The 12951-nt window shown below is 51.7% G+C and overlaps 1 protein-coding gene across 1 annotated transcript; it reads right to left on the reverse strand.

The window, feature by feature from the left end:
• Positions 1-9937: 9937 nt before the first annotated feature.
• On the reverse strand, positions 9938-11831 carry CCL17 (chemokine (C-C motif) ligand 17). Its single transcript, XM_011971848.1, has 3 exons — positions 11762-11831; positions 10612-10729; positions 9938-10025 (listed from the first exon to the last, which is right to left on the reverse strand). Exons 1-3 carry the CDS (start codon positions 11829-11831, stop codon positions 9938-9940), a joined length of 276 nt encoding a protein of 91 aa, XP_011827238.1.
• Positions 11832-12951: the final 1120 nt, after the last annotated feature.

The following is a 12951-nucleotide window of genomic DNA, read 5'->3' on the forward strand; positions in this document are numbered from 1 at the left end:
TGAGGTCAGGAGTTCGAGACCAGCCTGGCCAACATGGTGAAATGCTGTCTCTACTAAAAATACAAAAATTAGCCAGGTGTGGTGGTACATGCCTGTAATCCCAGCTACTTGGGAGGCTGAGGCAGTTGAATCGCTTGAACCCGGGAGGTGGAGGTTGCAGTAAGGCAAGATGGCGCCATTGCATTCCAGCCTGGGTGATAAGAGTGAAACTCCGTCTCAAAAAAATAAAAAAAATACTGAGGCCCAATGTCCTTGGACGTTCTGAGTCAGCCCAATGTGGACCGAGGTGGGGCTAGGGGTGTAATCTTTCTTCTTTTTTTGTTTTCTAAGGTCTCTATCTTAGAACTTGGCAGTGTACATTTGGGACTTCCTCCTTCTGAAATCACTCAAAAGCAGTAAATGGAGGGGATAGCAGAGACAAACCACACCTTCGTTGGGGTTAGGAGGCAGCCAAAACAGAACCACAAAATACTTGGAAGGAGGTGAGAGCAGAGGCTTTGGAGCCAGAGTGTGGACAGGAGAGAAGGGAGAGCAGTTGAGGGTGCAAACCTGCTCCAGGTGAAGAAACCCCCGAGCTGCAGAATGGGCCCCTGTTTGTAACAGTGGGGTCCAAGTGCACAGGCAGGCAGTGGAGCTGAAGGGAGAACCCCACAGTGGAGCCTGGCATCCTGGAAGCACCCTGGTCTCTGCACTGGAGAAGAGAGACTGTGAACAGCCCAGCTGCCTGTCCTCGTGGCAGGGAGAAGGCTAAACAGAAACCTTACCAAGTGTGGGTGAAAATGTGGCCAGGTGGGAACTCACTGTTGGTGAGGATACTTTGGGCAATGTCAACCCTCATGTCACTTTGAACACTGGCTGCATATTAGAATCACCTGGATAGCTTCCAAAAATGAACCGAACCAAACCAAAACAAAACAAAAGCCTATTCCTGGGTTTCCTTTCCAAAACCCAATTCAGTCAGAATACCTTGGAGTAGGGCCCAGGGCATCAGCATTTTTGCAAAGCTCTCCCAGGTCATCATAGAGTGCAGCCAGGATTGAGAACCACTGCCCTAGAGAAATTCTTTGGCCCATGCACCAGGAGACAATCTAAACAAGTATTCAAAGCAGCAGTACTTCTAAGAGACAATCCAAATGGCCATTAACAAGAATGTGAATGAATGAGCTGTGTGTCCAAGCAGTGGAACACTGCACAGCAGTAATGAGTTATAGCTGTGCACTTCAACATGGAAGAATCACGAAGCAACAACAGCCACAAAAGCAAGTCACAGAAGTGTGTGTGTGTGTGTGAGAGAGAAATATTTCATTTACATAAGTTCAAAAACATGCCAGATCCATCAGCCTGTCATTACGGATATACACATACACATGTGCATATACATGATGTATACAAACGTGTGTGTGACAAAACTAATAAAGAAGCTCAAGGGGAATGATAAAATTCAGGACCACAGTTGGCTCCACAGGGAGACGGGAGAAAGAGGCAGGACTTCATAGTAGCAGGAAAGTTCTATTTCTTTGGCTGGACGGTGGTCATACAAGTGTTAATTTTTATTGGTTTGTATACCTGCCATATACATGATGGATTTGTATTTCTTTTTTTTGTGTGTGACGGAGTCTCGCTCTGTCAACCAGGCTGGAGTGCAGTGGTGGAACCTCTGCCTCCCAGGTTCAAGCGATTCTCCTGCCTCAGCCTCCCAGGTAGCTGGAATTACAGGCGTGTGCCACCATGCTAAGCTGATTTTTGTATTTTTAGTAGAGACAGGGTTTCACCTTATTGGCTGGGCTGGTCTCAATCTCCTGACCTCAGGTGATTCACTCGCCTCAGCCTTCCACAGTGCTGAGATTAGCAGGCGTGAGCCACCGTGCCCAACTGATGGATTTGTTGTTTCTAAGAAACTTCATTGAAAAAAACCTGAAAACCCGTCACATAAAACCCTGGGTCTTACGGAGAATACTGCTAGCCCAGGACAAAGTCCTGCATCTCCCCAACACGAACCTGAACCTCCGTGGAACACTTGACACTGTTATCTCATGCAAAAATTTTAAAGTAGAACTAGTAAGGCATCTATATAAAGCTGCCTCAGAATAATAATAACAGTGGGAGAAGGTTGCCACAGAGCAGGTGAATACTGTTTGTGACCAAATTTTTTGCTACAAGTTAGACAAATGTATAAAATAGCTTTGTGCTGAGTGGGGGGGTGGGGATGGGGCAACTCTGGGTGGCTCTTACTTCACCCCTCTGGGGAAAAGCAGGGACAGAAGCCCCCACTCAGCCCTTAGTGACTTCAGGTCTCACCTTCAGTGGTCACTCTTGGTGGTCAGCTGGTGGTCTGGTCATTGGTTACCCATGGCCCACCATCCAGCATTGAGGCTTTCACCTCTGCAAAGCACTGTGATGATCTGGAGACTACATTTAGACTCAGCTGGGTTAGAATGCTCCCTCCTTTCCTTCCTTCTTTCCTCCCTTCTCCTCCCCTCCCCTCCATTCCCCTCTCCTCCATTCCCCTCCCCTCCCCTTCCCTTCCCTTCCTTTTTGATTTTCCATAATTACTTAAACATTTTTTCTCTTAAATCATGAAAGATTTCAAATACAGAGAATTTCCAGTAGACAACTAGCTTTGCTGTGTGTGATTCCGATCGCTCCTTTTTTCATACACAAGTTTTACAGCAGTGGTGGAATCCCTTCGCTGCCCTCCTAGAGGACTCCTTTGTCCTGAGCTGATGTATGTCTCATCCAAGCCTGCTACTCTGCAGAAAAGTGAATATTGAATATGTCTTTTTTATGAAATTCACATAACATAAAATGAACGATTTAAACAATTCAGCAGCATTTGGTACATTCACAGTGTGGTGCAACCACTGCCCCGATCTAGTTCCAAAATGTTTTCATTACCCTAAAAGGAAACCCCATCCCCAGTAAGCAGTCCCTTCCCGTCTTCTTCTCTCACCATCTCTGGTCACCACCAGCGGGTGTTCTGACTCCATGGAGTTACTTCCAACATTTCATATGAATGAAATTATACACTGTGTGACCTTCTGCAGTTGGCTGCTTTAGCTCAGCACAGTGTTTCAAGCTTCACGCATAACACAGGGCGTATCCATGCAGAAAAATCTTCCTTGTATGGTTAGACCACTTTTGTTTATCCATTCATCTGTTGATAGGCCTTGGGCTGTTTCCAGCTTTGTGCTGTAGTAGATATCCCACCATGAACATGTATGTGCAAGGACTAAACAAGTCCTTTGGGCCAGGCACGGTGGCTCACGCCTGTAATCCCAGCACTTTGGGAGGCCGAGGTGGGCGGATCACGAGGTCAGGAGATCTAAACCATCCTGGCTAACACGGTGAAACCCCGTCTCTGCTAAAAATACAAAAAATTAGCCAGGCGTGGTGGCAGGCGCCTGTAGTCCCAGCTACTCGAGAGGCTGAGAGAGGAGAATGGCGTGAACCCAGGAGGCGGAGCTTGCAGAGAGCCAAGATCGCCCCACTGCACTCCAGCCTCGGCGATGAGCAAGACTCCATCTCCAAAAAAAAAAAAAAAAAAGTCCTTTGAAGGCTGACTTTTGGCTGTGACAGTTTCTCAGACTTTCCTTGTTTTGGATGAGCTTGATCATTTTGAGGAGGACCGGTCAGGGTTGGTTGGTTTGTTTTGAGAGAGTCTCACTCTGTTGCCCAGGCTGGAGTACAGTGGACTGATCTTGGCTCACTGCAACCTCTACCTCCCAGGTTCAAGCAATCCCCCCACCTCAGCCTCCCAAGTAGCTGGGATTACAGGCGTGCACCACCATGCCCAACTAATTTTTGTATTGTTAGTACTGTCAGAGTTTCACCCTGTTGACCAGGCTGGTCTCAAACTCCTGACCTCAAGTGATCTGCCTGCCTCGGCCTCCCAAAGTGCTGGGATTACAGGTGTGAGCCACCATGCTTGGCTGAAGGCTGACTTCTTAAAGCCCTGATCCCTTTGCTTGTCTGAGTATTTCACCCCAGTGGTTGCCATGCTGGCTTTGGAAAAGGGCACAGGGAATATTCAGGTGATGGCAGTTCAATTATGAGGAAATGGCAGGTTTTCTTTTCTTTTCTTTTCTTTTCTTTTTGTTTTTTGTTTTTTGAGACAGAGTGGCACTCTGTTGCCCAGGCTGGAGTGCAATGGCTCGATCTCAGCTCACTGCAATCTCTGCCTCCCGAGTTCAAGCGATTCTCCTGCCTCAGCCTCCCGAGTAGCTGGTATTACAGGCATGCACCACCATGCCTGGCTAATTTTTGTGTTTTTAGTAGAGACAAGGTTTCACCGTGTTGGTCAGGCTGGTCTCGATCTCTTGACCTCATGATCGTGAGCCACTGCGCCCGACTGGAAATGGCAGGTTTTCTAAGACTGTGGTCCCCTAAGGGCAATGTGAGAGGTAGAGAAGTAGCCATATTGGCACATCCTGAAACAGGTGAGAGCGGGTCCAGTTCCATTGCTTCAAGGAGAAATAGGCTGAGGCAGGTGAGGCACGTGTCCAGGTCCAATGGCCAGTCAGTGGCAAAGCAGAGACTCCAAACAGGTCCCTGATCCTTTGTGTTAAAATGTACTTTCGAAGATAAGCTTTTTTAGCTCCCACATATGAGTGAGAACATGAGATAGTTGTCTTTCTGAGCCTGGCTTATTTCACTTAACATAATGACTATCCATCCATTTTGCTGCAAATGACTGGATTCCTTTTTTTTTTTTTTTTTTTTAAAATGGCTGAATAGTACTCCGTTGTGTACATGTACCGAATTTCTTTATTTATTCTGGGTTGATTCCATATCTTGGCTATTGTGAGTAGTGCTGCAATAAGCATGGGGGTGCAGGTATTCCTTTGATATATTGATTTCCTTTCCTTTGGATAAATATCTAGTGGTAGAATTGCTGGATCAAATGGTAGTTCTATTTAGGGGAGAGGGAGTGATGGGGAGAGATTGGTTAATGGGTGCAAACAAACAGATGGATAGAAGGAATAATTTCCAGTGTTTGATTGCACAGTAGGGTGACTAGTAAACAATTTATTGTGTATTTCTTTTCTTTTTCTTTTTCTTTTCTTTTCTTTCTGTTTTTTTTGAGACGGAGTTTTGCTCTTGTTGCCCAGGCTGGAGTGCAATGGCGCGATCTTGGCTCGCTGCAACCTCTCCTGGGTTCAAGGGATTCTCCTGCCTCAGCCTCCTGAGTAGCTAGGATTACAGGTGCCTGCCACCACATCCAGCTAATTTTTTTTGTATTTTTTAGAGACAGGGTTTCACCATGTTGGCCAAGCTGGCCTAGAACTCCTGAACAGATGACCTACCCGCCTTGGCCTCCCAAAGTGCTAGGATTCCAGGTGTGAGCCACTATGCCTGGCCTTTTTTTTCTTTTTGAGACAGGGTCTCCCTCTGTCACCCTAGCTGGAGTGCAGTGGTGCCATCACAGTTCACTGCAGCCTCAACCTGCTGTGCTCAAGTGATCCTCCCACCTCAGCCTCCTGGGTAGCTGGCAGCACAGGCGCACGCTACCATGCCTGGCTAATTTTTTGTGTTTCATAAAGACTGAGCCTCACTATGTTACCCAGACTGGTCTCAAACTCCTGGGCTCAAGTGATCCTCCCACCTCGGCCTCCCAGAGTGCTGGGATTACAGGTGTGAGCCACTATGCCCGGCCTATTGTATATTTCAAAATGACTAGAAGATTTGAAACATTCCCAACATAGTGAAATGGTAAATGTTCAAGGTGATGGATATCCTGATTACCTTGATCTGATCATTATGCATTGGACACCTGTGTCAAAGTATCACCTGTGCCCCATAAATGTGTACAATTACTATGTGTCAATTAAAAAATTTTTAAATGTACCCACAGGATTTGAATTGATAGAGGTGGCTGAGTGAAAACACAGAGCAACCAAGGCCACTGAAAGAAGAATTTATTACTTGCATCTCCCAGGAGAACAGGGCATGGCACACACGCAGGACCACACACAGGGGCCACAGAGGGAGCACCAAGTTTGGTCAGGAGGCTGAAAGGAAGGTTCAGAACAGCACAGGCCACAGCCTTTCATGGGGTTTCCACTTGAAGGGCAAGGCAGGCCAGGGGAAGCAGCCCAGGTCTGGCTAGTTGGAATAATTCCAGAGGGCCTTGGGCATAGGGGCTGCCCCTAGTTGTCTCTACCCGGCTTTGGGTGATTTAGGGCAGGGGAAATCTTGGCTTGGTGTGAGAGTTAAATACAGATGGTTGGGGGGTCTGTGATCGGGATTGGTCAGAGGGTTTGTAACTATTACTACTTTCAAAAACTTGCAAAATCCGGCTTGCAGGGGAGGTGTAAATGCCTTTGGCCCTGTGATAAATGGATGCCAAATAGAACAAATACAGTCTCTAAGAAAATACAGGGAAACACCCTGGCCCACAGCTCTTGGCACTGCCCAGGTTGCGTCTGGAGTTAGTAGCCCTGCTAGTCCCAGCAGCGTTCCTTCCTTCTTCCTCTTCATCCAGCAAACCCCAGGCAGTGTAATTGGTGGTTTCTTAGCTTCTGTTCCCCCAAGAGGAGAGCTGGCCAGCTACAGACACCCCTGCCTCAAGGCCTAGTGCAGCTACAAACAGATGTGGCTGATCCCAGCCCCCGGGGACAGAGATGGGGTTGGAGTCCAGCTGGTGGGGTCAGGGCCTCTGGTGCATCAGCCTCAGAACTTCCTCCTAAGAGCAGAGTGCCCTCTGGTGGGCCGTTGGAGAACAAACCAATTCTAATTTCCACATTTGGAGATGAGATGTGTTTCAGGCCCGGTTGTTAGGGCTCCCCAGGAAATTTCTCTTTCCCCACTAGTGCCCCTTATGGAATTCACCCAAGCAGCACTGATGAAAATCTATAAATCAAATATACACTATGCACAAAGCTTTTTTCCCTCCTCATAAATGAGTCTGGTACTGTTTCCTGACCCAAATACCTGCTCAGTGCGTTTACCGGGTAAATCACCCAAGCAGCTCCAATTACAAGGGACAGAGTGTGGTCAGGATTAGACTGAGGTGAGCGCTGGCAGCAGGTGGAGGACACACAGCCCAGGCTCAGATGCAACCAGAGAGACCAGGGCTGGTTGTCTGGCTGCCGGGGAGGCAACACTGAGTTGAACGTTGAAGAGAAACTGGATTTCAGAAGAGTGGCTCACGCCTGTAATCCCAGCACTTTGGGAGGCTGAGGCAGGCGGATCACTTGAGCTCAGGAGTTCGAGACAAGCCTGGCCAACATGGTAAAACCCTGTCTTTTCTAAAAATACAAAAATCAGCCGGGTATGGTGGCACACACCTATAATCCCAGCTACTCAGGAAGCTGAGGCATGAGTATCCCTTGAACCTGGGAGACAGAGGTTGCAGTGAGCCGAGATCACACCACTGCACTGCAGCCTGGGGACACAGCCAGACTCCATCTGAAAAGAAAAAAAAGCAGGGGTGGGGTGGGGGAGGAGGGGAGGCACCTATCAGCTGAAAGAAGCAACGTAAGTCTGGCACTCCTCCTCACTTTTCACCCTGAACCTCACCATTCCTCTTTTTCCCTCCCAGCTTTCCAATCATGGCAGCCTCCAAGTCATACCTCCTTAAAATGCCCTGAGGTCACATGGCAGTTGTCCTAGCTCTTGCATCTCACCATCCCCCAACTTGCACCGGATGCTGCTCGTGAATACTTGAATTCTGAATCGTGCATTTTGTTGCCAGTCCTGGATCCACCTCTTCCCTGCCTTTATGCAACACCCCCACCCTATCTCGCTTTCAGGGACCCTCTGGCAACTCCCCACCTCCTCACAGGCCTCCACGGCAGCTCTACTTATCTCAGCTTATAATATGGGCTTCTGAGTAGGATTTCAGTAGGGGGGGAAAAAAAAAAGGTCTTGCTTTTTTAAATGCAGTTTGCTGGAGGCCAGGCGCAGTGGCTCATGCCTGGGATTTCAACACTTTGGGAGGCCAAGGCGAGTGGATCACATGAGGCCAAGAGTTCAAGACCAGCCTGATTGACATGGTGAAACCCTGTCTCTACTAAAAATGCAAAAAAATTAGCTGGGTGTGGTGGCAGGCGCCTGTAATCCTAGCTACTTAGGAGGCTGAGGCAGGAGAATCGCTTGAACCTGGGAGGTGGAGGTTGCAGTAAGCCGAAATCCAGCCATTGCACTCTGAGAGTCCTTCCAGCTCTGGCCTGCAGGGTGCAGGGGTCCAGACCCCAACCGTCGCTGGCCTTTGCTACCTTAGGAGCTTCTCCTTGCCTCCCTTCCTTTTTAGATCATCCTCCACCGGGTGGATTCAGAGGACAATTTTCCATGAAGAACTCAGACTGGGCCACCCCTAGGACTCTGGATCTTAGGCAGTTGTTCAAGGGATCCTCCTCGGCATCAGGACAGGATATGAGCCCATTTGCGACCGAAGAGACCCTAGAGTCACAGGGAAGCCAGTTCACTGGTTTTATCAACCTTTTTATCGCTGTTCTTGTTTTAATCCTGCCCCTACTGGAAAGTAGACTTGCGTTCTATCATCTGCCCTGCAATGAGTTGACTGGCCACAAGGGGGCAGAAGGAGGCAACAGTCGGGCCTGGAAATTGCCCTTCTAACCGCAGCCCTGCCAAACAATGCCGGCCACGAGGTCCTCGGAAGAGAAGGACCCATGCCCCTGCCGCCAAACTGTGTGCACAGAGAAGCCACGGCCCCATCGCTGGTTGGATGAGTGAAAGAGAAGTAGAAGGGAAGGCCCTGACTCCTCTGTGCTCAGCCCGTAGCGGGGCATGGGCAGGGGTCTGGGGGTGGGGGTGTCCTGAGCCTCTAGTCCCCATCTTTTTGAGCACAGGGGTGCGGGGTCCCCGGAGTGGCTCATGGGGCTCTCAACCTAATGGAGGAGCTGGGACTGACGCGCGCACACACACACACACACACACATCTCTTATACACATCTAGATGTGTATAAGAGACAGGGGGTGCAGGGGGTCGGCTTCCGGGCAGTCCCTAAGAACTGGGGGAGCCAGTCGGTGGGCAGCTGTGCTGGGCCGGCTTCCTGCAGGCTGGGCGCAGCTGAGCTAGTGGGGAGGTCAGCCCAGGCAGGTGGGGAATCACACTTCAGTCAGGAGGAACCACAGGGCCGCGTGGTGCCCGCCTGCCTGGGGCTGGAGGGGGCTAGGAAGGTAGCTGCAGGCGGAGGACCCAGGGCCCCCGCAAGGACCAAGGACCCACAGATCCCCCTCGCTCTGAAGCTGGTCTGGAGTTTGAGCGGGGAGAGGGAGCCAGGGCCAGGAGGAGCCGGGCCAGCTGGCCTGCAGTGAGTGCAGGGGGACGCAGAGACAGGGCTGCAAGGTCCCGCCACCCTCGGCCAGGGGGCTCCCCAGCACTGGGCAGAGCTGTGGCCTGCGGCAGGCTCCTGGCCAGTCTGTGAAATGGACTCCAGCACCTTGGGGAAGCTTGTCCTCAACTCCACGTGGGGCAAGAACAGGAGCTGGGCTAGGGGGAAACCGGGAGACCTCGGGGTAGGTGGGGACACATTTCAGCCACCACCTCCCAGGACCCCGCCAGCCCCGCCCCTGCCCGGGCCTCTCACCAGGGCCTCCCCTCACTGGTGCCTGGTCTGCGGAAGCCACGTGCCCCTCTCAGCCTCAGTCTCCCTTTCCAACCTGCACAGGGCAGAACCAGATGTTCTCTGAGGACCCTCCCAGAGTGACAGGCTGGAGTGGAAGCACGTCTTGCACTGTGGGGACGAACACGCTGACACAGACTGAGGAGAAAGAATTTAATCTGGGCCCTTTGTGCCCATGGCTCCAGTTCAGACAAGGGGATGGGATCTCCCTCACTGTGGCGCTTCTTTGTCCTTGGAAGGCCTCCCCTGGACCCAAGTGCTCAGGGTTGGGGCGGTGAACACCAACGGTGGAGGTCCCAGGTGGTCCCGGAAGACAGTCAGGGGTCTGAGGTGAGGAGGCTTCAAGACCTCTAGAGGCTTTGCAGGTATTTAAGTGCCTTCTTCACTTTCTTGTCGTTGGGGTCCGAACAGATGGCCTTGTTCTGGACAGTTACAAAACTACACAGAAGGAGGACGTTACCGGGGTGGCAGAGGGGGAAGGGCCCCCAGAGTCCCTGGAACGGCCCCGCTCTGTGCTGACCAGGATTCCAAGGCTCCAAGAGGGGCAAGAAGTTGCTGCAGTCACACAGGGCATTGGTGGCAGATCTGGGACTTCAGGCTCTGTCCTGAGTGACATCAACCCTCCCAGGCAGCCAGGGCTGCAGGACCTTGTGCCCACCCCTCAGCCTGCCCATGCCCCCAGGTGGCCTAGAGCCTGGGACGTGGAGACTGCAGGCAGGGCTTAGGCCCAGGCCAGGGGAGGTGACCACATTGCCCCTGACCAGCTGTGTGACCTGGGGGTGTTCATCGCTTCCGGGGCCTCGATTTCACCACAAATCAAGGAACAGGTTGGACCTCATGGCCTGCAGCCGTTTTGGGTCCCACAGCATGGGGAACATGAACTGCCCCAAGGAGCCTGCAGAGGTCAGGGAGGAAGGCCCCACTGTCTCTTCCCTGCTCCCCAGTGGCCGTCCTGGGAGCTCCTGGGAGCACTTGTCCCCAAGCTTGGCCCCGAGGAGCAGGGGTAGGGCCGGGGGGAACTTACACAATGGCATCCCTGGAACAGTCCTCGGGTGTCTGGTACCACGTCTTCAGCTTTCTAAGGGGAATGGCTCCCTTGAAGTACTTCAGGCAGCACTCCCGGCCCACGTTGGTCCCTCGAGCTGCAGGGAGAGGAGCGGGGCAGGGGTGTCTGTGAGTATCTGGGTGTGGGTTGCGGGGTCTCCTGGAGGCTATTCATGGAAGATCTGCATGTGCATGTTCATGTGTGCACCTGTGTGTGGTGACTGCGTGTGCATCGCTGCCTATGTGTATGTGTGTCTGTGTGTTACCGTGCACAAGTGTGTGTGAGGCCTCTGTGTATGCTGTGGGGGTCCCGTATGTTTGTGGGTATGCATGTCTGTGTGTGTCTGTGGGGGATCCTGTGTGTCCTGTGAGTGCCTACGTGTGTGTGTCTGTGTGCGTCCCTGTATGTCTATACCTGGCAACCTTATTTCATCTTCCCTTTGCCAACCTAATATAAGAATCTATTTTTCAGGCTGAGCACTGAGGCTCATGCCTGTAATCCCAGCACTTTGGGAGGCCGAAGTGGGTGCATTGCCTGAGGTCAGGAGTTCGAGACCAGCCTGACCAACATGGTGAAAATCCATTGGTGGCATGGTGGCTGGGCCCCTGAATTACCAGCTACTCGGGAGGCTGAGGTAGGATTATTGCTTGAACCCGGGAGGCAGAGGTTGCAGTGAGCTGAGATTGCACCATTGCACTCCAGCTTGGACAACATAGCGAGACTCCATCTCAAAAAAAGAATCTTTTTTTACATGCTTTTGGAACCAATTATCCTATCTTTATGCTGATTCCCTCATTGTGCATAAAACCTGTTAATAAAACAGAGGCTAATAAATAATTTTGAGAATTGTTCATTTTCCATTGCACAACTACAGCCACAGCCCCCACCTCGCAGCCATTGCAGCCCGAGCTGTGCTCGCTTTGGACTTCACCAAGCCCACCCACAAGAGCTGGGTCATCATCAACATTTTTCTCTGCTTATTTCCCTCAAAATCCTAGTGCTGTGGGCTTCTCATGTCTTTGGTGGGAGTAGGTGGGGTGTAAATCATACACAAATGTGTGTGTTGCTTCATGCCCCTAACTCCTGTTCTCCCAGTGCCCACCCCTGGCCACCTGTCTCCTGCTCTCACCTGCATGGATGTGCTGCAGAGAAGCCCCCAGGAGGAGGATGACCAGGGCCAGCATCTTCAGTGGGGCCATGGTGCCAGGAGCCCAGGAGGGAGTCTCTGTGTGCGGGTCCCTCTGCTTAGGGAGACACCCTGGTGAGAGTCGAGGGTGGCAGTGACCTATTTAACCTCTTTGAGGGTCTTGCCCCGCCTTCTGTCACCCCCTCACATCCTTCCCTAGACCAGCGAAGTTCGAAGAATTTGAGATGATTCAGGAGAAGTCCAGCTCTTGGAATATTTGTGGATTTCCAGAGAAGGGGCACTCAACTGCAGATGGAGGTGGGGTACATGTATCTGGAGCCCATGGCAGTGACATACTTCTCCTTTCAAAGGGGACATTTCTTGGTTCCTCTATTAGAATTGAAAAGCCTCCATGCACAGCTGGGTTCATCTCTCTGGCTGGAGAGCCTCCTTCATGCGTGGTGGCTTGAGTGGGGGGGACAGACGGGGGTGTTGGGGAGTCAACCAGGCAGAAACCAAGCGGAGCTCTTCTGGACCATGAGTGAGCTTCAGGGTGCTGTCGGGGCCACCGCGGCTGCCAGGCATGGGCACATGGGCATCACTCTGCAGGGAGGTCCATCTGCCTCCGAGAGGCTGAGGCCCAGCCAGGGTACAGAGCAGCTTTGGCTGGTGTCCCATCTCAGGCGAGGCCCTGACCGCAGGAGGCAAGAGCCCGGTGGCGCTTCGATCATCATTCAGTCCAAATAGCTCAGGAAACCACGTTCCCCTAAATGGGATGCCTTACCCTAAGATACAGAACAGAACGAAGGGCTCAGTGGGAGATGCTGCTTCTCACTTCTAGCAGAGCTGTGTCCCGGAGTCAGTACTAGACGCCTGGTCAGGGTCCAGCCTGAGTCAGGCCCTGAGCTGACTTTCCAGGCACCCCAGCTCATTGCAGGGCAGATGACAGAACACGAGTCCACTTTCCAGTAGGGTCAGGAATAAAACAAGAATTGCAATCATAAGGAGGTTGATAAAGTTGGTGAACTGGCTTCTCTGTGACTCTAGGGTCTCAGCCCCAGGTCACAGCATCCCTGCAAGTGGGTCAGTCCCCTGACCACCCGAGGAAGTTGCCAGTCGCCCTGTTGGGGCTCGCAGGAGCCCAAGCACGGGCATCCCTTCAGTAGGATGAGAGTCCCATGGCCTTCAGGTGG

This window comes from Mandrillus leucophaeus, unplaced genomic scaffold (genome assembly GCF_000951045.1).
Source record: "Mandrillus leucophaeus isolate KB7577 unplaced genomic scaffold, Mleu.le_1.0 Scaffold125, whole genome shotgun sequence".
Lineage (NCBI taxonomy): Eukaryota > Metazoa > Chordata > Mammalia > Primates > Cercopithecidae > Mandrillus > Mandrillus leucophaeus.

Coding starts and splice junctions, on each gene's coding strand:
- CCL17 (XM_011971848.1), bottom strand. CDS start 11,831: ATGGCCCCACTGAAGATGCTGGCCCTGGTCATCCTCCTCCTGGGGGCT. Junction 10,730..11,761: donor TCTGCAGCACATCCATGCAG/GTGAGAGCAGGA, acceptor CTCTCCCTGCAG/CTCGAGGGACCAACGTGGGC. Junction 10,026..10,611: donor TGTTCCAGGGATGCCATTGT/GTAAGTTCCCCC, acceptor CCTTCTGTGTAG/TTTTGTAACTGTCCAGAACA.